Below are 25,559 nucleotides of genomic sequence, written 5' to 3'. Positions count from 1 at the left end.
GGGGCGCTTCATGTCTTTACCTTACAGAGGGTCCTAACCTGAGCAGGTAAATGTGTGACCCTTGCCATAAACAATCTCCACTGTTAGGTTTCTTCTGAGACAGAGAAGATTCATAACTCACGCTATTAAGGCAATTAAGGAAAACCAATATACCTGGAAGCAGGTAATCTTCCAAGTTTACAGAGGATCAGAAATCCAATGCATTTCACCTGGATAATTCAGACTCAAAAGTTCAAATATGTATCTGAAATTACAGTAAAACCACTTTAAAACTTTTTATTCTTTGCACAGCACTTTGAAAGCACAGCAGTCATAAGGTGGAGAAATGAGTAACTTACTGAATAAGACTTTAAGAAGTGTGTGAAATAATTTTAATGTCTACAAAAACAGGGAAAAGTGTACTTTCTTTCTATTTGATCTCTTGACTACTGTGACAAGAGTGTTGAAGTCTACAATATTGTTAAGGATTTGTCTGTTTCTCCTTGGAGTTTTATCAGTCCTCATGTACCTCATAAACCTTTAGAAAGAATTGTTTTAGGATGGGCTGTCATTCACTATATTAAATATTGGACCATCTCTTGAGACAAGTATCTATGCAAGAATTAGAAAGGCAAAAGGACAAGAGAAATTCCATACAGATTAATACATGCATTTCTGAAATACTTTTTTAACTTCCATAAATAGAATATACTATATACTATACACAGACCTCAAAAGAGGCACTATGAACATACTGAAATCAAGCAGGAAGCCATATTTCTAGTAAAATATATAAACTGCATCTACTGACCATTGCCATTTGGTATGAATCACATGGCCACGCCATTTCCCAAGTGTGTGAATTACAGAACATATCCATGAGTAGAGAGGAGTCTAAGAATAACTTTCTTAGCAAATCTCAAGGGGGTTCCATAGATAAATAATTTGGCCAGTGACTCCTGAGAAAGAGATTTTATACAGGAGAACCCAGACACACTAGGACATACTAACATCTCACAATTCAGTTTGTATATCAGCTTTTACACTTTTATAACACTGAAATTCTCTGAATTATCACATTTAATTTCTCAACCAAAAGTCTCTGAATCCTAATCCTTCCTTCTCTTCTGGCCTATATATATAACTTTTAGCTTAACTTTACCAGGACTGCGGCAGATTTTCTAATCACATGTTAACTGCCTCTTCACCCTACCACAAGAACAACAAATAATGGAAAGTCATCTCACACATGACCCCGAATCTTGTTGCAGAAAAGCAATACCATCACATACACAAATAACGCGGGGCCCAGAGTCTCCACAAAGGAGAACCTCACTCAGCCAGACCACTGGGGCTACCCAAGTTGTGCAGGATTTAGGGCAAGTAAAAGGCTAGAGAAAAAGAGATGTTAGGTAAATTCTCACTGGTCTAACACAGGCAGACTGCCTACAATGAGTCCTGGGGAACTTTCTGCAATGATATGAAATGCCCCAAATGCTCTACATCTGTGTGGTGCAATACACGTGGCTACAGAGCAGTTGAAATGAACGTATAATAGCTAGTGCCACTGGAGAAACTGAAGTTTTCATTTCACTTAAATTTTTTTTTAAAGAGATGGGTTCTCACTCTGTCACCCAGGCTGGATTGTGGTGGCATGGTCCATAGCTGACTAGGGCCTCAAACTCCTGGGCTCAAGCAATCCTCCCACCTCAGCCTCCCAATTAGGTAGGACTACAGGCATGTCATCCTATGCCCAACTACTTTAATTCTTTCGTAAAGACAGTGTCTTACCATGCTGCTCAGGCTGGTCTTGAACTGCTGCCTTAAGTGATCTTCCCACCTCAGCTTCCCAAAGTATTGGGACTACAGGTGTCAGCCACCACGCCTGGCCTACTTAGTTTTAATTAATTTAACTCTCTACATATGGCTAGTGGCTACCATACTGGACAGTACAGAGGGGGAAAAGAATCCACAGGCTTTCTTTGACTCGTCATTCAGCTCCACAATTACCTGTGCTGCCTACTGCATTCAAGAGATTGAACCAGGCACTACAGAGACTGAATGAGACTGTCCCTGCCCAAACTAGGTTGTAATGAAGGGCCAGATCATCAAAAGCCCATTTCAGTTCCATGTCTTAACAGATAAAGATATAGATAAAGGGGTTACATAATTAAGAGGATAAAGGGATCCTTCCTAAAGATTTATGGACTTTAGGAAGGAGCCTCAAAATACATGAATACAGAGCCTCAAAATACCTGAAGATTGCTAGAACTTCAAGGAGAAACAGACAAATCCTTCACAATAGCTGTAGACTTCAACACTTCTCTTAGTAATCAACAGAACAAGTAGAAAGTCAGACAGATCGTAATAACAATATCAACCAACTTGACCTAATTGACATTTATGCAATAATCCACCCCACAAGAGCAGAATACAAAATTCTTTTCAAGTACATACGGAACATTCACTTTGACAAAATTTTGGGGTGCAAAACAAACCTCTAAAAATGTTTTATAAAATTAAAGTCATACAAAGTATACTCTGAACAAAATGAAGTTAAATTAGAATCAGTAACAGAAAGATACCTTAAAAATCCCTAAATATTTGGAAACCAAAGCAATTAATGCATAAGGTCCTGGAGGTTAAGGGAGTGGGAAACAAAGGAACTTAGCCCCACCTGGCGGTAAAGGGAATGGTGATCTGAGAAGGCAGGCTGGAGAAGGTGATAGATAGGTGACTAGGAGTTAGGTATGTGAGAACTACAAAGAAATCAGTATTACTATATCCATTCGAGATGGAGAAGAAATAAGGAGTGAATAAGGAAAAGAGAAATAAGGGAGACTCAGAAGTCAGTTCATCCTTGAATCCTTTTCTCCCACTCACCACATCCCAGCATAACCAATCTATCACCAAGGATTCATTCTAACTCCTGAATTACTTTCTTCCAGGCGCGGTGGTTCACACCTGTAATCCCAACACTTTGGGAGGCCAAGGCAGGTGGATCACTTGAGGTCAGAATTTCAAGACAAGTCTGGCCAACATAGTGAAACCCTCTTCTACTAAAAATACAAAAATTAGCCAGGCATGGTGGCGCACACCTGTAGTCCCAGCTACTCAGGAGGCTGAGACAGGAGAATCTCTTGAACCCAGAAGGCAGAGGTTGCAGTGCGCCAAGATCATGCCACTGCACTCCAGCCTGGGCGACAGAGACTCTGTCTCAAAAAAAAAAAAAAAGAAAGAAATTAAAATTGAATTTGCAATAATCCAGCAAATAATCCTAATCATATACCCAAGAGAAATGAAAACATATGTATAGACAAAAACATGTACACGAATGTGCTCAGCAGCATTATTCCTAATGGCCAAAAAGTGGAAACAGTTCAAATGTCCATGAACTTAAGAAATGGATAAGCAAAACATGGTCTCTGGGCACAGAGGTGTGTGCCTGTAATCCTAGCTACTCTGGAGGCTGGAAGCCTGAGGCAGGAAGATTGCCTGAGTCCAGGAGTTTGAGGTCAGCCTGGGCAACACTGCAAGACCCTGTCTCCATAAAAATAAAAAATAAAAAAAAAAAGTGGTATAGCCATACAATGAAGTGCTATTCAAATATAGGACTGATGCCGGGCGCAGTGGCTCACACCTGAAATCCCAGCACTTTGGGAGGCCGAGGTGGGCGGATCACGAGGTCAGGAGATCGAGACCATCCTGGCTAACACCATGAAACCCCATTTCTACTAAAAATACAAAAATTAGCCGGGCGTGTGGTGGGCGCCTGTAGTCCCAGCTACTTGGAAGGCTGAGACAGGAGAATGGTGTGAACCCGGGAGGTGGAGCCTACAGTGAGCCAAGATCGCAACATTGCACTTCGGCCTGGGCGACAGAGCAAGATTCTGCCTCAAAAAAAGTAAAATAAAATAAATTTAAAAATATATATATACACATACATATATATAGTACTGACACATGTTAAGATATGTATAAACCTTGAAAACATTAGGCTAAATGACAGAAGCCATATATTATCAGAGTATATTATTCCACTTATTAAGAAATGTCCATAAGAGGCAAATCAGGCTGGGCGCCGTGGCTCACGCCTGTAATCTCAGCACTTTGGGAGGCTGAGGTGGGTGGATCACAAGGTCAGGAGTTCGAGACCGGCCTGGCCAACATGGTGAAACCCTGTCTCTATGAAAAAAAATACAAAAAAATTAGCCAGGCGTACTGGTGGGCGCCTGTAATCCCAGCTACTTGGGAGGCTGAGGCAGGAGAATCATTCGAACCCAGGAGGCAGAGGTTGCAGTGAGCCGAGATCCCGCCACTCCACTCCAGCCCAGGTGACAGAGCAAGACTCCATCTCAAAAAAAAAAAAAAAGGCAAATCAACAAAGAATGAAAGTAGATTAGTGGCTGCCAGGGACAAGCAGGAGGGAGGTGAAGAATAGGGAGTGACTGCTATAGGTATGGGCTTCTTCTGAGGGGGCATAAAAACATGCTGGAATTAAGCAGTGTTAATGGTTGCACGACTCTATCAATATACTAAAAAAGCCACTAAATTATATACTTTACAAGGGTACATTTTACAGTATGTAAATTATATCTCCATAAAGCTGTTACCTTTTAAAAACTGAATTTTCATAAATATTGCTTGAAAATCATTCAGCAATTTAGAAGATGTCCAATAAATGTTAGCTATTACTGTCACTATTTTTAAATTGTGACAATCACAAATTAATATTTGAATATAGCTTACTATCTAGAAAAACATAAAAATTTTAGATATATACCAGCAGACAAAACATTATATTTAATTACATGCATTTTAATTATTTCTATATGGTCACTTTCTATCTTTTAAAGTGCATTTTGATGTATATATATATTTTTTTATTTTAGTTAAGAAACATGCTGCCTCCTGAGGCTTGTCATTTTAAAAACCCAAAAGCATGAAAAAAATTAGAGGCCGGGTGCAGCAGCTCACGCCTGAAATCCCAGCACTTTGGGAGGCCAAGGTGGGCGGATCACAAGGTCAGGAGCTTGAGACCAGCCTGGCCAATATGGTGAAACCCTGTCTCTACTAAAAACACAAAAATTAGACAGGCATGGTGGCAGGCGCCTGTAGTCCCAGCTACTCGGGAGGCTGAGGCAGGAGAATCGCTTGAACCCGGCAGGTGGAGGCTGCAGTGAGCTAAGATTATGCCACTGCGCTCCAGCCTGGGTGACAGACTGAGACTCTGTCTCATAAATAAATAAATAAACAAATAAATAAATAAATAAATAAAATTAGAATAATGAGTGTCAGCGTTAAGCTAGTGCTGAGATGATAATCACTGTAAGCAGGCACTCAAAGAGAAGGAAGACCAAGGTGCAAACAGGACTCAGGGAAGATCTCCCAGGAAGAGGGATTCAAGCCTGGCTAAGGAGTAGGAAGGGAAAAGGGCATCAGCTAGGATTTGCTCCTGTGTCACCCAGATTACTACTTGCCCACCATGACTACCACTCTCTCACCCCCATGTCTCCACCATTAAGGGTCTTTAGTCAAAGGGAAGACACAGGGTCTTGAGGAGTGAGGAAAGGAGAACCTAACAGAAGAGACCAGAGCTCCTGGTCTTAACATCCCCAGTCCTGTGATATGCATGTTTCAATACAAACTTCCAAACACACCCATGGGTGAGCAGAAGAATAGAAAAGCATGAACTCTGTGCAAGACTACTTATTAATGCATACCTAGGACACGCCTCTCTACTACTCACAAATCATATTGCCCAACTTTTTCGTAACCCTTTTGGCTCTCATTTTGTTTAATTCTCATGTTTAACCTCTTGAGGTGCTGATACCTGAAACAAGATGTCATTAATTTCCCTTATAATCTTGACCTCCCTATTGTTACTGAAAGTGCTACCATTCTTAGGGAGGCATATGTAATGCATTCCTCTCTCTACACATCTATGTGTCAAGGCCTGAAGAACTCTAAAGTACCTCCTGGACAGGTCTTCCATCCAGGGCTACAAAACCCACCAGCTATCTTGTCCTTGGCAATCCATCCCGCAGCAGGGAATCTAAGCTAAACTTCGTGGCATCCTTCTGAAATCACGCCCTGCTCTTTCAAGATCTTCCGGTCATCCCAATACCCAAAATTAAACAAATTTGAAATAGATTTGAAAGAGACAGAGCTCCAGGCCATTTCCTCAGTAATTCCCTCAATTTGGGAGAAAGGGCTACAGCAGTGGTTCAACAGCATCTCTGTGATTTGATGTGGTTCTGTTTCATGTTTGTGCATGGTGCTGCTGGGAATACAGCATATCTCCTCGGGGTGTTTAGGAGTGAAAAAGGCCTGAGGATCACGATCTAGCGCAATCCTTATTCTACAGAAGAGGGGGAAAGTACAGTTGCTATAGCCTGATCCTCTAGGTACTGCCCAACACAGCATACAAAGGAGCTTTGGTTTATTTCCTGTTCACACACTCAGGCTCTTGCTAAACTGAGTTACTTGAGACTGCCCACACTTTACTATCAGTGCCTGCTGCTCCCTCCCGCTCCCTCCCCCTCCCTCCCTCCATCTGCCTGTCCTTACTCTCCACATGCCCATCCAGGAAGCCTATGCCCACACCAATCCCCTTAAACAGGGTATATAATCTCGCCCTCCTTTAAATGTCTACTGCACTTTGTAACTCGCATGTAGCAATCAGAAATTATACTGAAAAGACATTAAGTTGGCACTGGTGGGAATAATATTGTCAAACCAGTGACAAATTCTGTTTGAAGTAAATCTATGGTTCATTCATGGCATCTCTGCCACTGATCTCCATTGTCACAATCCTTAGAGGACATAAATCGCTAACTCTCCCAGGATAACACCAGGGCTTTTGTTTTATTACGTTATCGGGGGTTCCAAGTTTTAAAATTCCAGTAAGTATTCTCAGAAGTCTCACACGAGACTGAGACTGAAACACAAGAATCATTCTGTTTTAAATATAATTTCTTAAAATTAGCAAATGCTTAATTTCAAAGTGCTGTCAGAACTTTACCAAATGCCTATTGAAAACACTTCCTATACAATCCTTCTCATTATACTGGCAATGTCATAAAACCTATAAGCTGAAGTAATTCTAAATTTAAAAAGTAAAAATGAATTAAAGCATTATTCAGTCATATGCCTTTAGCTTAAGCAAAACTAGGTGATTTCAATTTTATACTAAAAAGTTGCCATCCTTACATTTTTTCCATAAAAGGAAAACAATCTTCAATGAATAAACCTTTCATGACTTTAGTAATGTCAATGAATGTCTTTGCATTAAGTTATATTACCTACAAAATACTGAGTTATTTCTTATATTAGGAGTGAGCTATTTATGATGTTAGGAATGTCACATGTCAGTACTTAAACCAACACTGTAAACTATAAAAATTAATCAAATTACTCTAAATCACCAATAAAGTAAATTCCTCTTTCAGTCTTCACAGTACAACAGGATTCAAATTCATCATACTTCTTGATGTGTTATTTGGATATCTTAAACCAGTTCTAAAACTTTTTTTCTTCTATCTACACATTTACCTGACAGCCTTCCTCCAGGAAGTACAGACTATAAAACCAATGAAACTGGTACTTAGCCTAAACAACTCACTGTCATGGGTTGTTACTCATTCGAGGCAAGTGGGCATGTTCTAAAAGTTTAGAACTCAAAATGTCACTCACATCCGGGGGGTGGGGGGTAGGGAGAGGGCGGTGTGGGGAGGGAACTCAGAGGGCGGGTCAGTAAATGCAGCAATCCACCATGGCACACGTATATACCTATGTAACAAATGTTCTGCACATGTATCCCTTTTTTTTTTTTTTTTTTACAAGAGATATGGAAAAAAAAGACAACCATTTTACCATAATCTTAAGAAATAATGTGCTGCAAAAGGTAAAACATCCAAACTAACATCACAGTCAATAAAGGAAAATGCCTAACAAGCAATATGAAATAGCAACTCAAAAACAAAGTAACTCTTGCAATGAAAAACATTCACTGAAAAAAAAAGAAAAACATTCACTGATCAAATTGTCTATCAAAACCCAATTAAAAAAACAAACACACACAAAAAAACCAATTAGATCAATTTTTAGTTTCCTAAATCCAAAGTATTTAGTGGTTATGACACCCACTGTAGAATGATCAAAACTTCATCTATTACAAGTTCACATCTACTAACAATCTATCCAACCAATCTTTGATGAACCTCTGCTATGTGCAAAACACTGTTACAGGAGCTGCAGGGGTTGAATAAGCTCAATACCTATCTCCAGTTAATAATTTCATATAAGGATAAGACAAGTAGACACATGGTAGGCTACAAGTGTCATTAAGAAAAACAAACTGTCAGGCCAGGCACCGTGGCTCATGCCTGTAATCCCAGCACTTTGGGAGGCCAAGGTGGGCAGATCAACTGAAGTCGGGAGTTCAAGACCAGCCTGATCAACACGGAGAAACCCTGTCTTTACTAAAAACACAAAATTAGCTGGGCGTGGTGGTATATGCCTGTAATCCCAGCTACTCGAGAGGCTGAGGCAGGAGAATCGCTTGAACCCAGGAGGTGGAAGTTGCAGTGAGCCAAGATTGTGCCATTGCACTCCAGCCTGGGCAACAAGAACAAGAGCAAAACTCCTTCTCAAAAAAAGAAAAACAAAATGTCACAAAAGTATCAAAAGTAAACATATTTTATTAAAAGACACCTAGCTACAAATGGTAATTTAAGTCAGCATATGAACAGTCTTCAATCTTAAATATTATTTGATAGGCCTTCAAATGGGACTTAAAGTTGGCTGAACTGCCCTGTCAAAATGTCTCAGCTCTTTCTAACCAGAAAAAAACTTCCTCCAGGGGTGTATGCAATTCAGTCTCCATATTTCAATTACTAGCTCTGGGTACAAAGAAGACCAACATGTGAAGTACAGTAAAAATTATTACTATAAAAGACGCACTAGGCTGGGCGCGATGGCTCACACCTGTAGTCCCAGCACTTTGGGAGGTCGAGATGGGCAGATCACGAGGTCAAGAGTTTGAGACCAGCCTGGCCAACATGGTGAAACCCCATCTCTACTAAAAATACAAAAATTAGCTGAGTGTACTTGTGGGCGCCTTAATCCCAGCTGCGGGAGGCTGAGGCAGGAGAATCGCTTGAGTCTGGAAGGCAGAGGTTGCAGTGAGCCGAGATCGGGACACTGCACTCCAGCCTGGGTGACAGAGCGACTCCCTCTCAAAAAAAAAAAAAAGTACTCCTACAGCCTCCCCCAGACAAGACTGGCAACGATTCTGATCATCGGGCAAAAGAAATGACCTTTTTTCAGTTTGTGTTAGTTAGAACAACCTATGTGGGTTTACATTTGGCTTAATACTACCCTACTTCTCCAATAAGTATTTAAGCATTTATTAAAATCAGAAACTTTTCAAGTTAACCACTTCTACTACAGTAGTCTCTCTAAGAAAGACATGACACACCTTACTTCAAGGAAAAAATGGTCTTTTTTCCTCACAAATATTTTCTCATAAACTTTATTTTTTAAATGCTTTTAAAACCAGATTCTAATTTAATTAATCTAGATTTGCAAAATTATAAAGGAAAGGTCTTGCCGGTTGCTGCTTTGGTTAATTTCACAATTTAGTAAATTGCAACTACGTACAAAGCAGCCTTTTGCGGGGGTCGGGGGTGTTTAACAAAATGCATCTCAGCACCAGCCTAGAGAAACTTTCTGTGAGAAAACAGAAGAGGGGTTACCATGGAGAAATTCATTACGGATTTCGGGAGGGCTTTTCCCTCAGAAATAGAGTCAAAAGAAAAAGTCGTCGTGTAATAAATCTGATACTGACGCTGTGTGACTTAGAAGTTGGTCCAAAAGTTCATCTTCGGCAACCATGTCTAGATGATCAACTACACATCTTCTGCAACAGGTGACACGAAACTACATTTCCCAAGCAACGCAAAGCGATTAAATGAGTTAAGACGCGCGTTCCTGAGGTTTTGTACTTTTATTTTTGATTTAACCAAAATAATTCTGAATCGGATGAATTCCCAAATTTGGTTAGGCCTTATTTGGCTTTCTGCTTTGCTTGATAATCAGCCATTTACCAACAACTGTTGCACGGGCCCATTAGCACTCGAAGAATAAAAACAAACACACAGGACCAGATAAGGTTCCCCTACTAACCCAAATGATCCGTTTCCTTAACACAATTTTAAAACCACAGCTAGGGGTGTGAAAACCCATTTTTGTGTGTGTGTGTTTGTGTGCCACAATCTGTCCAAATCCTTAATTCCCTTTTAAGTAACAGATATATAATAAAAATCCGAAAGAAACCACATTAGAAATGCAAAGAGGTTTGCAAAACCAGAGGCTTCTTTCATTCCAGAAAACCACACCAAAACAAGGGGAGAAAAATGAATGCAATGGATATGTGTCTGCCAAAGTTTCAATCCTGCCCGGTGGAGACACTGCACTGGCACAAATTTTGAAGAGGAAAAAGAGGGGGTGGGGGGGAGAGAGCGAGCGAGCGAGTGTGGCCTGCAAACTGCAACAATGCAATCTCCATTTTGAACAATGCGCCTCTTTCCTCTTGTAAATCTAGTTTTTTGCCACTTGATGTGCCGTCGCATTTCCCCTCCGTTTGGGGGGGAGGCGGGGTTGGGGGGAGATCGGAGCAGGATGCACAGCACTCGAGTGAGCAAGGGGGGAGGGCAGAGGAGGTGGGGAAGGAGTCTGCAGCAACTGGGCTGGGTGGGTACCTGGAGTGCTGCTGTAGGTACTATGGCTCCTGAAGCTGCTTTCCGTGCAGTAACTGGCGTCGTCGTCGTCGTCTTCCATCTCCTCCGGATAATCGGAGTCATCGTCGTCCTCCTCCATCTCATCCTCCTCGTCGTCCTCAGAATCCTGGGTCTCCTCGGCGTCGCCGTCCTCCTCCTCCTCCTCCTCGGAGACCATGTCCTCCTCTTCCTCCTCCTCCTCGCTCTCGTGGTCATCGTACACCACTTTGTTGACGGCCCTCCGGGCCGCGGTGGTCCGGGCCAGGTGGCCGCCGCCGCCCCCGCCCCCCGTCCTGCCGCCCCCGCCTCCTCGCCCCCCCCGGCCCGGGGCGCTGGTGCTGGGGGGGGCCGGCGGCGGCGGCGGCTTCCTCCGGCTACTGCTGCCCCCCCTGGGCGAGCTCAGCCGCGTCTTGGGCGCCACCTCAGCCTGGGCGGCGGCCCACCTGCCCCGGCTGCTGCCGCGGTGCCGCGAGCGGAGCCCCCCGATGGGTCCGGACGTGGGCGGCGGCGGCGGCGGCGGCGGGGCCGGGGCGCAGCGCTCCGCAGCGGGAGCCGCGGGCTGCTTGGGCGGCCTGCCCCGCCGGCCCCTCATGTCGGAGCCGAGGCGGGGGGAGAAGGAAAGCGGAGGGGGAGGGGCGGGCGCAGGGGGGGCGGTGGGGAGCGCCGGGGCCGGGTGGGGAGGCCCGCGGGGCCGGGCGGGAGGGGCCCGGCCGACGGAAGCGGGTGGAGGGAGAAGGCTCAATCCGAATTGCTGGGGCCCCACTCCGGATCGCCTTCAGCCGCCATCTTGTTTCTTCCCTCTCGCTCGGTGACTGGGGGAACCGACAGCGGCCGCAGGCCCAGAGCGCGGTCACGTGAGCTGCGCCGCCGACGAGCCTGGGACGGAGTGAGACGGCACGGCGGCCGCTAGGGGGAGCGCGGGAGCGTCGAGTCGGGGGCGGGGAGCCCTGGGCGCCTGGGCTCAGCACAGCGCGGTGCGGCTGGACTCCGGGTGCGGGTGGCGCGGCTGAGAGGGGCGCGCAGCTCGCGAAATGCCCGGCGTCAAAGGCTTTCGGAGACCAAAGTCTCCGCGGACCCCTGGCTGGAGCCCAAAGCCGCTCGGACCTCCTCCCCGCGTCTCCCCTTCCGCGGCTCGGAGAGGAAGGCAGGGGAGCCCCCAAATATCATTCCCCTCCCGCCCCCTAGGGAAACTGATGCTGAAAGAGCCAGCGAGAGAAAGAAAAAAAAAGTTGCGGAGAGGGGCGGCCCAAGCGACCGAGGGCAGCGCCAGCGACGGAGGGAAATTAGTCGAGAGGACAGGAAGACAAGCCCCCCTAATTTAGGAAACTCCGAAACTTGGAGCTGGAGTCCTGAAAATGACTCCGATGACAACTGCTCCGGATCTGTGCCAGGAGCCACGCCCCGGGCTGCCACGCCCAGAGGGAGGGGCGCCCTAAGACCTGTTGCGTGGAATCCCTACTTGGAAAGCCTCAGTAAGCTCCAGAACGCAACTACTGCACGTTCCAATGTCCCGCCACCTTCCCAGTGCCCCGCCACCTTCCCAGTGCCCCAGCGAGGACCTCGATCACCTCAGCAAGAACTTACCTTTCCTTTGCAGTGGAAAAGAGGGAATCCTGCCTAAAACCTACTTCACGGTGTTAAATGTTTGTATTATCGGAAAATAGCCTTAATTGATTTACCAGACAGGTCACTAGGTTTCAGCTTAGCCCAAAAGACGAATCATGATGACATTTCAGGCACCCTCAAACCTTATCACAGGAACTCAACCCTGAGTGGTTGAGGTCGGGTCTTCAGATAAGAGAAAGGTTTTATAAACATATTAATATTTACTGAGATAAGTGACAACCAAAAAGTAATTTAAAGAAAAATAGTTGGTCGAGCGCGGCAGCTCACACCTGCAATCCCAGCCCTTTGAGAGGCCAAGACCAGAGGATAGATTGAGGTCAGGAGTCCAAGACCAGCCTAGGCAACATAGCAGGACCTCGTCTTTAGAAAAAATTTGAAAAATTAGCCGGGCATGGTGGTGCGCACCTGTGGTCCCAGCTAGCGAGAGGCTGAGGTGGGAGGATTGCTTGAGCCTGGGAGGTGGATGTTGCAGTGAGCCGTGATTGCACCAGTGCACTCCAGCTTGGGTGACAGAGCAAGACCCTGTCTCAAAATTTTTTTAAAAAGAGGCTGGGTGCGGTGGCTCACGCCTGTAATCCCAGCACTTTGGGAGGCTGAGGAGGGCGAATCTCGAGGTCAGGAGTTCGAGACCAGCCTGGCCAATATGGTGAAACCCCATCTATACTAAAAATACGAAAGTTAGCAAGGCGTGGTGGTGCGCGCCTGTAGTTACAGCTGCTCCGGAGCCTGAGGCAGAAGACTCGCTTGAGCCCGGGAGGTGGAGGTTGCAGTGAGCTGAGATCGCACCACTACCCTCCAGCCTGGCGACAGAGCAAGACTCGTCTCAAAAAAAAATAAAATTAAAAAAACAAAGAAAAGAAAGATATCTAACAGGATTCTGTACACCAAATGGCTTATTTCAATCTAGTTAGGAAAATGGAACACATATGTGAAATGAAGATTAAAATACAAGCACTAATTGCCAAATAAATGCATTCAATACAATTTGGTTGAGCTCTAAGGGTGACAAATGTGTATGTCTCCAAGGACCAGGTAAGTAATGTAAGTCAATAAAGTAGGCAAGATGAAGACTAGGCCAATGGAAGTGCCCATATTTTGTTTGAAGAGGGTGGCCAGGCACGGTGGCTCAGGTCTGTAATCCCAGCACTTTATGAGGCCAGATGGGAGGATCACTTGAGCCCAGAAGTTTGAGATTAGCCTGGGCAACATGGTGAAATCCTGTCTACTAAAAATACAAAAATTAGCTGGGCGTGGTGACTCATGCCTGTAATCCCAGCTACTTGGGAAGCAGACAGGAGAATCGCTTGAACCCAGAAGGCAGAGGCTGCAATGAGCCAAGATCGTGCCACTGGACTCCAGCCTGGGTGACACGGCAAGACTCTGTCTCAAAAAAAAAAAAAAGATAGGAACTGAGAATTTTTTTTGGGAGACACAAAAATTGAAACCTTAAATATGCATATATTATCCCAGCGACCTTGGCTCACTGCGAACTCCTGAGCTCAAGCGATCCACCCGCCTCCCTCCCAAAGTGCTGGGATTACAGGCCACAGCTACCGTGCCCGGCCACCCTCTTTAAACAAAATATGGGGCCAGAGCTGGGCGTGGTGGCTCATGTCTGTAATCCCAGCACTTTGGGAGGCCAAGGCAGGCAGATCACTTGAGGGCAGAAGTTCGAGACTAGCCTGGTCTACATGGCGAAACCCTGTCTCTACTAAAAACTAGCCAGGTGTGGTGGGGTATCGGTAGTCCCAGCTACTTGGGAGACTGAGGCAGGAGAATTGCTTAACCTGGGAGGTGGAGGTTGCAGTGAGTGGAGATCGCACCACTGCTCTCCAGACTGGGTGACAGAGCGATCCTCTGTCTTAAAAAAAAAAAAAAAGGCGCTTCCATTGGTCAAAGTCCTCATCTTGCCCTACTTTATTGACTGTCATTACTTACCTGGTCCCTGGAGGCATATACACATTTGTCAACCGTGGTACTCAACCAAATTATATTGAATATATTTACCTGGCAATTAGTGCTTGTATTTTTTCATTTCACATATGTGTTATATTTTCCTATCTAGATTCAAATAAGCCACCAGGCATGGTGGCTCCTGCCTGTAATCCCAGCACTTTGGAAGGACGAGGCAGGCGGATCTCCTGAGGTCAGGAGTTCGAGATTAGCCTGACCAACATGGTGAAACCCCATCTCTACTAAAAATACAAAAATTAACTGGGCGTGGTGGCCCTTGCCTGTAATCCCAGCTACTCTGGAGGTTGAGACAGAATTGCTTGAACCCAGGAGGCGGAGGTTGCAGTGAGCCAAGATCACACCACTGCACTCCAGCCTGGGTGACAAAGTGAGACTCTGTCTCAAAAAAAGAAAAAAATAATCCATTTGGTGGACAGAATCAGAATCCTATTAGGTTTCTTTTCTTTTTTCTTTTCTTTTTCTTTTTCTTTTCTTTCTTTTTAAATTTTGAGACAGGGTTTTGCTCTGTCATCCAGACTAGAGTGCAATGGTGCAATTGCAGCTCACTGCAACATCCACCTCCCAATCCACCTCCCAGGCTCCCAGGCAGCTGGAACTACAGGTGCGCACCACCATGCCCAGCTAATTTTCAAATTTTTTCTAGAGACAAGGTCCCGCTATGTTGCGCAGGCTGGTCTCGAACTCCTGCCTCAAGCTATTCTGCCGCCTCGGTCTCTCAAAGTGCTGAGGTTGAAGGTGTGAGCCACCATGCCCAGACAATTATTTTTCTTTAAATTACTTTTTGGTAGCCACTTATTTCAATAAATATTAATGTATGTTTATATTGCACTCCAGCATGTGTGACAGAGCAAGACCCTGTCTCAGAACAAACACTACAGATTGATAAAAATATAAACAGTCTTGGCCCGGCGCAGTGGCTTACACCTGTAATCCCAACACTATGGGAGTCTAAGGTGGGTGGATCACCTGAGGTCAGGAGTTTGAGACCATCCTGGCCAACATGGTGAAACCCCGTCTCCACTAAAAATACAAAAATTAGCTGGGCATGGTGCTGTGTGCCTGCAATCCCAGCTACTAGGGAGGCAGGAGAATCACTTGAACTCAGAAGGTGGAGGTTGCAGTGAGCCGAGATCGTGCCACTGCACTCCAGCCTGGACGACACAGAGAGACTCCATCTCCGAAAAAAAAGAATAGGCAGTTTGGATATAGCCCAGAGTCTACTAGTTTGCAATGTATATCCTATTTAGTGTGTAAAATGCTATGTACTGCCAGGTGCGGTGGCTTACACCTGTAATCCCAGCACTTTGGAAGGCCGAGGTGGGAGCATCACTTGAGCCCAGTAGTTCCAGGCAATATAGCGAGATCCCCAGCTCCAAAATAAAATAAGAATGCTATATATTACAGGGAATACAAAGATATTAGAAGTGGGAATACCTTTCAAAATTTATAATTGAATAGTAGAGGAAAACAATTTACAAAACATATACAATAGATGGAATGAGAGGTGTTTTCTATAACTTTTTTTTTTTTCCCCAAGAAATGCTCTTGCTCTGTCACCCAGGCTGGAGTGCAGTGGCACAATCTTGGCACACTGCAGCCTCCTCCTCCCGGGCTCAAGCTATTCACCCACTTCAGCCTCCTGAGTGACTGGGACTGCAGGTGACTGCCACCTTGCCCAGCTAATTTTTGTATTATTTTTAGTAGAGACAGGGTTTCGCCACGTTGGCCAGGCTGGTCTTGAACTCCTGACCACAAGTGATCCACCCGCCTCAGCCCCACGAAGTGCTAGGATTACAGGCATGAGCCACCGCGCCCAGGCTACATCATGTCTTCTTGGGGAAGGGAGCACGACTGGACATTTTTTGGCTCAGTGGAACAGATTCAGTTCCTGACAAGCTGCACAGGTATGTGGTCACCTGGCTTTCAATCTTTGCTGGGGCTCAGGAGCAAAGTAAGAGCAGTTTCCAGAAAGAATATTTATTAGCCAAGGAGAGCAATGATTTGATCCAAAACCCTCAGCACAACCATATGATGCTCCTTTGCAGGGTTTTCATGCGCCCTTCATACAGCACCCCAGTATGTGGTTGTACAGAGAGCGCTGTTGGATACACTGGGTCATGAGGACCAATTAGCAGAACCCATTGCACCACAGCCTGGACCTGCTGAAGAATCTTCTCTTGCTCTGCCTTGTGGCTCAATGTTAGCAAGGCTTCAGGTCACTCTGAAAATGGGTTAAGGCAACACAAACAAACGTGGTATATATAGTCTTCTTTTTTTTTTTCAGATGGAGTCTCACTCTGTCACATAGGCAGGAGTGCAGTGGCGTAACCTCAGCTCACTGCAACCTCTGCCTCCTGGGTTCAAGCGATTCTCCTGCCTCAGCCTCCTAAGTAGCTGGGATTACAGGCACACAGCCAATTTTTGTATTTTTAGTAGAGACGGGGTTTTACCGTGTTAGCCAGGATGGTCTCAGGTTCACGCCATTCTCCTGCCTCAGCCTCCGAAGTAGCTGGGACTACAGGCACCCGCCACCACGCCCAGCTGATTTTTTGTATTTTTAGTAGAGACAGGGTTTCACCGTGTTAGCCAGGATGGTCTCGATCTCCTGACCTCGTGATCCGCCCACCTCAGCCTCCCAAAGTGCTGGGATTACAGGCGTGAGCCACTGCGCCGGGCCTCTGGTACCAATTTCTTTATCGGTTCTTTTATTTTTGAGACAGAGTCTTGCTCTGTCACCCAGGCTGGAGTGCGGTGGCATGATCTTGGCTCACTGCAACTTCCGCCTCCTGGATTTAAGCGATTCTGCTGCCTCAGCCTCCCGAGTAGCTGTAATTACAGGTGTGAATCACCACTCCTGGCTAATTTTTTTTTTGTATTTTTAGTAGAGACAGGGTTTCACCATGTTAGCCAGGCTGGTCTCAAACTCCTGACTTCATGATCCACCCACCTCAGCCTCCCAAAGTGCTGAGATTACAGGCGTGAGCCACCGCGCCTGGCAAATGTGAGCCTTTTATGGCATTTGTCTTTTTTTTTTTTTTTTAGATGGAGTCTGACTCTGATGCCCAGGCTAGAGTACAGTGGCATGATCTCGGCTCACTGTAACCTCTGCGTCCCGGGTTCAAGTGGTTCTCTTGCCTCAGCCTCCTGAGTAGCTGGGACTACAGGCATGCACCATCATGCCCAGCTAATTTTTGTATTTTTAGTAGAGTTGGGGTTTCACCATGTTGGCCAGGCTGGTCTTGAACTCCTGACCTCAGGTGACCTGCCCACCTCCGCCTCCCAAAGTGCTGGGATTACAGATGTGAGCCACCGTGCCTGGCATATCAGTTGAGTTCTTGATGGCAAGCAACAGAACCACTGCCTACTTCAAGCTCACAGAATCTCTGAAAGCGCCCAGGAATTAGGCTCTGAGACTTTGCAGCCAACAAGTGTCCAAAATCAGGCTATAGAACTGGACCAGTGAGGACAGCATGGTGGCAGCTGCCTGGCAGAAAGCCCAGCTTGTCCTGGTAAAGCATCAATCCTGGGCACTGGCCACTGCTTCATAGCTGTTCTGGCTTCCAGCGAAAAGGCTGGGCTGGGTGTACCTGAGTGCAGGGTCTAGCAGCAGGAGGGATCATGATGGCAAGTGCCTGGCATCTCAGCTCCCACAGTGGGTTACAGGCTACACATAATGTGAAGGGTTCCTTAAACCTGGGAGGGAGTTCAGATTGGATGGAGTATGACAGGCTAGGTGTGGTGACTCACACCTATAATCCCAGCACTTTGGGAGGCCGAGGCGAGAAGAACGCTTGAGCCCAGGAGTTTGAGGCTGCAGTGAGGTTCGATGGTGTCACTACACTCCAGCAGTCTGGGCAGCTAAGCAAGACCTTGTCTCTTAAAAAACAAAACAAAACAAAACAGCCACGAAGAAAGAAACCAACCTGATTTGATTTAAACTTAGATGAGTTGGGTGATGTATCACACATCTACAGTTAAGGCTTAGAAAGTCAGAGGACAGGAACTGATTTATGAAGGCAGTGATTAGCTCTGTAATGTCAGATAGGTCAATCAAGCCTGACTGAGCCCCAGTTTGCTCACAAATCAGTTAAGGGGGCTGGATTAGAACCAGACTTTCCAATACTTTCCACATTACAGCACCCAAAGAAAATTAGCAGGGGATATGGAATGTGGTTTAAAACATTTCTTTAAGGAGTACAATTGTAATAAAAATAAAATATATCATTGGAGAAGATACTAAATATTGCATTCGTAACACTTTCCCCAAAAAGCCGTATTTTTAAATGAGAAATTTGAACTTGAATCCTTATACCTAACTTTTTATTCTCAGTTTTGCACTCTACATAGCTCATGTAAGGTAAGTCCTGATTGAGTCTCTTTAGCTGATCTGTTTCTTTTTACCTTTCTTTCTTTTTTTGGGTAGAAATGGGATCTCACAGCCAGAGGCAGTGGTTCACACCTGTAGTCCCAGCACTTTGGGAGGCTGAGGTGGGCGGATCACTAGGTCAGGAGTTCAAGACCAGCCTGGCCAACGTGGTTAAACCCCATCTCTACTAGAAAAAAAAAAAAAAATTAGCTGGGCGTGGTGGTGGGCACCTGTAATCCCAGTTACTGGGGAAGCTGAGGCAGGAGAATCGCTTGAGCCTGGGAGGCAGAGGTTGCAGTGAGCGGAGATCGTGCCATTGCACTCTAGCCAGGGTGACAGAGCAACACTCCGTCTCAGAAAAAAGAAAAAAAAAAAAACAGAAATGGGAAATAGGATCTCACTCTGTCACCCAGGCTGGAGTGCAATGGTGCAGTCAACTCTCTGCAGCCTCAAACTCCTGGGCTTAATGTATCCTCCCACCTCAGCTTTCCGAGAGATTGTAGGCCTGAGCCACCACCCCGGGTGCGTGATCTCTTTAAATGACAAGAAACCATTTGCAACTGTATGTGCTAAAATAATTTAAGCCATCTTTTATAACCAAACATTCACAACAGTGGAAATGATATTTAAGTTATATTTAAAGCTCTTTTGTTTCTTTCATTGACAAATGTAGTTAGAATATTCCTTCTGGATTTTAGATCCAATCAAACTTACCATAGGGATCCAATCGAACTTACCATAGTATTTCAAAATCATGATGAGGTTCCTGTTGACAGAACACAAATGCATTATTAGGACAATCATTTCACAGCCTGGACATCATCTGTGGTAAATTGGCCAAAATTATCCCATACAAAAGTATGTGAAGATAGTTTCTAAGCTGCCTGTCCCAGAATCCCCAACCCCTATCTCTTAATTTATTTATTATTATTATTATTATTATTATTATTATTATTATTATTAGAGATGGAGTCTGGCTCTGTTGCCCAGGCTGGAGTGCAGTGGCATGATCTCGGCTCACTGCAACCTCCACCTCCTGAGTTCAAGCGATTCTTCTGCCTCAGCCTCGAGAGTAGCTGGGATTACAGGCACAAGCCACCACACCCGGCTAATTTTTGTATTTTTAGTAAAGATTAGGTTTCACCATGTTGGCCAGGCTGATCTCGAATTCCTGACCTCAAGTGATCCGACCCCCTCAACCTTCTAAAGTGCTGGGATTACAGGCATGAGCCACCGCATGCGGCCCCCATCTCTTTCTCTCTTCTGTCTCTCTTTCTCACACACACACACACACACACCCACACACACACACACACACACCCCTTCCTCCACATTGGATCGTTCCTTATGCTCCTTGGGCTCCTGAGACATAAACTCCTCTAGCATCTTTGTGGGTCCTTTGTCTACACAGGCAATAATGTGCTATGCAACTGAATGCCAATGGTGGGCTCCTGCCCACCATCAGACCCCACCCTGTTAAGCCTATCAGAGGATGAGGTTATCATGAACAAAGTGGCTCAGAGGCTGTGGACACCCTGAGCGCTTGGAGGATGAATATCTATCCCCATCCACCCCAAACCCTATTCGCTGTGTATCAGTCCATAGCTCTCCAATCAGGAAGGTCTAGATTAGATCATCTCTAAGGTTCCTTCCAATACTAATCTCTATGATTATGATCTGGCTATGGCTCCTATTTAAGTGCGCTGAATTTGGGTTATTGACAAGATAATGAGGTGAAAATGTCCAAGAGACAGTTTGAAATGTAGACTGGGCTGAGCGAAGTGGCTCACACCTGTAATCCCAGTACTTTGGGAGGCCAAGACAGCCAGATCACTTGAGGTCAGGAGTTCTAGACCAGCCTGGGCAGCATGGTGAGACCCCCTCTCTACAAAAAATATAAAAATGATCCAGGCGTAGTGGCACGTGCCTGTAGTCCCAGCTACTCCGGAAGCTGAGGTGGGAGGATCACCTGAACCCAGGAGGCAGAGGTTGCAGTGAGCCAAGATCACACTGCTTGCACTCCAGCCTGGGTGACAGAGTAAGACCCTGTCTCAAAAAAAAAAAAAAAAAAAAAAAAGGAAAAAGAAAGAAAAAAAGGTAGACTGAAGCTCTGGAAGGATTGAAGCTGAGGGTATAATTTGGAAACCAGTCTCATTGAGATAAAAATTGCAGCCAGGCAGACTATCTATTTATTTTGAGACAGAGTCTCACTCTGTCACCCAGGCTGGAGTACAGTGGCCCAATCTTGGCTCATTGCAACCTCCGCCTCCCTGGTTCAAGCAATTCCCCCAACTCAGCCTCCCCGGGAGCTGAGATTACAGGCATGCGCCACCATGCCCAGCTAATTTTTGTATTTTTAGTAGATATGGCGTTTCACCATGTTGGCCAGGCTGGTCTCGAACACCTGACCTCAAGTGATCTCCCCCCCACTGGCCTCCCAAAGTACTAGGATTACAGGTGTGAGCCACCACGCCCAGCCTCAGACTAAACTATTATAAAAGAGAAAGCAGAGAAACTAAGAGCACCTCATATATACCCTGGGGAATCACCTACATTTCAGAAGCTGGAAGGAGAGAGAGTGGTCTACTTGATGATATGAAGCATGATCAATCAGCATCAATACTAGCTTTAGGGTGAAGGCATAGCCAAATTGGAAACTGGACAAATTTCAGACACTATGCACCAAAACTTACAAACCTCACATCCTAGTTTTCTTCCTATCTCTTTGGCCACTCCCCTCAGTTTCTTTTTTCTTTTTCTTTTTTCTTTTTTTTTTTTTGAGACAGAGTCTTGCTCTGTTGCACAGGCTGGAGCACAATGGCGCAATCTCGTCTCACTTCAGCCTCTGCCTCCCATGTTCAAGTGATTCGCCTGCCTCAGCTTCCTGAGTAGCTGAGATTACAGGTGCATGCCACCATGCCCAGATTTTTTTTTTTTTTTTTTTTTTTGAGATGAAGTCTCGCTCTGTTGCCCAGGCTGGAGTGCAGTGGCATGATCTCTGCTCACTGCAAGCTCCGCCTCCCGGGTTCATGCCATTCTCCTGTCTCAGCCTTCCGAGTAGCTGGGACTACAGGCGCCCGCTGCTACGCCCGGCTAATTTTTTGTATTTTTTTAGTAGACATGGGGTTTCACTGTGTTAGCCGGGATGGTCTCGATCTCCTGACCTCATGATCCGCCCATCTCGGCCTCCCAAAGTGCTGGAATTACAGGCGTGAGCCACCGCGCCTGGCCCACGCCCAGCCAATTTTTTTATTTTTAGTAGAGACGGGGTTTCATCTTGTTGGCCAGGGTGGTCTTGAACTCCCGACCTCAGGTGATCCGCCTGCCTTGGCCTCCCAAAGTGCTGGGATTACAGGTGTGAGCCTGTAATTTGTATTTATTTATTTATTTGAGACAAGGTCTTTGTCGCCCTGGCTGAAGTGCAGTAGCGTGATCATGGCTCACTGTAGCCTCAACCTCCTGGGCTCAAGTAATCCCCCACCTTAGCTTCCTGAGTAGCTGGGACTACAGGCTGTCACTACCACACCTGGCTACTTTTTGTATCTTTAGTAGAGACAGGTTTCACCATGTTGGCCAGGCTGATCTTGAACTCCTGGCCTCAAGTGATCTGCCTGCCTTGGCCTCTCAAAGTGCTGGGATAAGAGGTGTGAGCCCCTAGGCCCGGCCTCGGTGTCTTTAGTGGGTTCACTTACCTCTGCAGACTGGCTCAAATGTCATTACCCTCAGGCTTCTCTCCTGTTTACTGGTTTCCTGGACCATCCAGTCCAGTCTCATGATACTTGCCACCCAATACGCTCATGTTTCCCAAACCAGCATCTCTGTCTAGACCTACGGTCTAATTAGCTGTTTCTCAAGCAACCTTTTGACTGTTTTTTTGTTTTGTTTTGTTTTGTTTTGTTTTTTGTTCTTCCCTGGTACCAGGGATAAAAGTTCCCTGAATTAAAACATGAATATTCACCTCACCCAGTCCTCTGGGAGGTCCAGCAGTCCCTGTTTCGGGAAGAATGGAGCTGAGCTGTAGCTGAGAAAAAAAAAAAAAAACTCCATTCGGGGTTTAAACATTTTGCAGCTTGAAAGTGCAAAAAAAGAAAAAAAAAAATTGCAGCTTTGCACAGTGAGTCAGGGTGACCAACTTCTCCTAGTTTGCCAAAGAGTTTCCCAGTTTTAGTACTAAAAGTCCCAAATCCCAGGAAACCTCTTAGTCCCAGGCAAACCGGGTGGTTTGGTCAACCCCACAGGGAGGTGTTCGTGATGAGGCATGGCAAGGGCAAAGACTTGGCAAAGGGTGGCTGTGCCCATCAAACACAGACAGTTTATGAATTCTTGGGTGGGTGGGACATATACTTTTAACTATTCCCTAGGGCCCTCAGGGCCTTTGCAGAGGTCCATAAGAGCAGGTGGGGGCAATGGGGCGGTGAAATTTGTGTAAAAGGCTAATGTAACCTCATTTAAAACCGCAGGCTGGAAAGGCCCAGGGACTTTGGGTATCTATTTACATAGCCAAGATCACACTGGATTCACATTTTATCTAGTACTTTTTGTATCTGTGACTCTGCCAGACATTGTCACAGTTTAACAGCTACATAATACTCCATCAAGAGAATATTTAGGCTGGGCGCGGTAGCTCACACCTGCAATCCCAGCCTTTTTGGGAGGCCGAGGCAGACGGATCACTTGAGGTCAGGAGTTTGAGACAAGCCTGGTCAACATGATAAGGCCCCATCTCTACTAAAAATACAAAAATTAGCCACATGTGGTGGCACATGCCTATAGTGCCAGTTACTCGGGAGGCTGTGGCACAAGAATTACTTGAACCCATAAGGTGGAGGTTTCAGTGAGCTGAGATTGCACTCCAGCCTGGGTGATAGAGTGAGACTCTGTCTCAAACAAACAAACAAACAAAAAAAGAAAATAAGAGGATTTTCAGTATGTTCCAGAAATGTTCCTATTATAAATATATCTTGGTGCTAAAAGTTTTTTCTTTTCCTATATTTAAGATTTTTTTCAGACTAGATGCAACGACTCATGCCTGTAATCTTAGCATTTGGGAGGCCAAGGCAGGAGGATTGCCTGAGGCCAGGAGTTTGAAACTAGTCTGGTCAACATAGGGAGAGCCTATCTCTACAAAATATGTTTTTAAAAACTTAGCCACACATAGTGGCATGCCCCTGTTGTTCCAGTTACTTGGGAGGCTGAGAAGGGAAGATCGCTCCAGCCCAACTGTTCAAGGTTGCAATGAATAAGCTATGATTGCGTCACTGTACCCCAGCCTGGGTGACAGTACAAAACCCTGTCTCTTAAAAAGTAAAAATATACATTTTTTCAGTAGTAATTTGGAAGCACCATTACGTGCCAGAGACAGTGCTAAGCACTTTACATGCATTATTTCCTTTAAATCTCATCATAAATAACACTCTGGAGCAGGTAATATTTTCTCCAGGTAGAAACTAGTGCTCAGAGGTTATGTAATTTTCCCGAGGCCACATAGCTAGTGCGTGATGGAACCAAAATTTGACATCAACACCACCACCTACTTTCAAAATATGTTGATGGTGAATTTTGGTTTGTTTACGACTGTGTCATCTTTTGCCTGGCTTTGCTCTACTGAGCCACCACTGAGCCTTGTATATGTCTCTCTTTATTTTTGGTTATGAGTGCTGCCCCAGTGACCACGCGTGTCTCTCTTTAGCACCTCTCCCACTGTGTTGAAATTGCTTGTTTACACTTCCGCTCCACCTACAAGTGGAGGGTAGAACTGCATTTATTCATCTTTTTCCAACACATCTAGCAAGATATAGTAGAGACTCAAGAGAAATTTGTTGTTGAACGTATAAAAAGGAAAACTCCAAGCCAGGCGTGGTGGCTCACGCCTGTATCCCAGCACTTTGCAAAGCCAAGGCAGGTGAATCACCTGAGGTCAGGAGTTTGTGACCAGCCTGGCCAACACGGTGAAACCCTGTCTCTATTAAAAATACAAAAATTAGCCAGGCGTGGTGGCATGCACCTGTAATCCCAGCTACTCAGGAGGCTGAGGCAGGAGAATCACTTGAACCCAGGAGGTGGAGGTTGCAGTGAGCCAAGATCATGCCACTGCACTCCAGCCTAGGCAACGGAGCGAGACTCCAACTCAAAAATAAATCAATAGGACTGGGCGTGGTGGCTCACGCCTGTAATCCCAGCACTTTGGGAGGCTGAGGCAGGTGGATCACGAGGTCAGGAGTTCAAGACCAGCCTGGCCAAGATCGTGAAACCCTGTCTCTACTAAAAATACAAAAAAATTAGCCAGGCGCGTTGGCAGGTGCCTGTAATCCCAGCTACTTGGGAGACTGAGGGCGGAGAGGGCGGAGGTTGCAGTGAACCAAGATCGCACCACTGCACTCCAGCCGGGGCGACAGAGTGAGGCTCTGTCTCAAAAATAAATAAATAAATGGCAGGGCACGGTGGCTCATGCCTGTAATCCCAGCACTTTGGGAGGCTGACGCGGGCGAATCACAAGGTCAGGAGATCGAGACCATCCTGGCTAACATGGTGAAACCCTGTCTCTACTAAAAAACACAACAAAAATTAGCCAGGCGTGGTGGCGGGCGCCTGTAGTCCCAGCTACTGGGGAGGCTGAGGTGGGAGAATGGCGTGAACCCGGGAGGCAGAGCTTGTAGTGAGCAGAGATCGTGCCACTGCACTCCAGCCTGGGCGACAGAGCGAGACTCCATCTCAAAAAAATAAATAAAATAAATAAATAAATAAATAAATAGACTGGGCACGGTGGCTCACACCTGTAATCCCAGGACTTTGGGAGACCAAGGTGAGCGAATCACGAGGTCAGGAGTTTGAGA

The 25,559-nt window shown here is 45.7% G+C and overlaps 1 protein-coding gene across 19 annotated transcripts in view; it reads right to left on the bottom strand.

The window, feature by feature from the left end:
- The window catches only part of BPTF (bromodomain PHD finger transcription factor), a 152,704-nt gene extending 141,130 nt beyond the window's left edge, over nucleotides 1–11,574 (bottom strand). For 18 of the 19 annotated variants that reach the window (XM_028836699.2, XM_028836703.2, XM_028836708.2 and 15 more), the window contains exon 1: nucleotides 10,743–11,574. In XM_028836699.2, the coding sequence (XP_028692532.2) occupies nucleotides 10,743–11,352 (610 nt within the window). In that variant the 5' untranslated portion in view covers nucleotides 11,353–11,574. The remainder of the gene's footprint in view (nucleotides 1–10,742) is intronic. The other variant, XM_077972585.1, reaches the window with a different exon arrangement.
- Nucleotides 11,575–25,559: the final 13,985 nt, after the last annotated feature.

Source organism: Macaca mulatta, chromosome 16 (assembly GCF_049350105.2).
Source record: "Macaca mulatta isolate MMU2019108-1 chromosome 16, T2T-MMU8v2.0, whole genome shotgun sequence".
Taxonomy (NCBI): domain Eukaryota; kingdom Metazoa; phylum Chordata; class Mammalia; order Primates; family Cercopithecidae; genus Macaca; species Macaca mulatta.
This window is presented reverse-complemented; position numbering and strand designations above follow the sequence as displayed.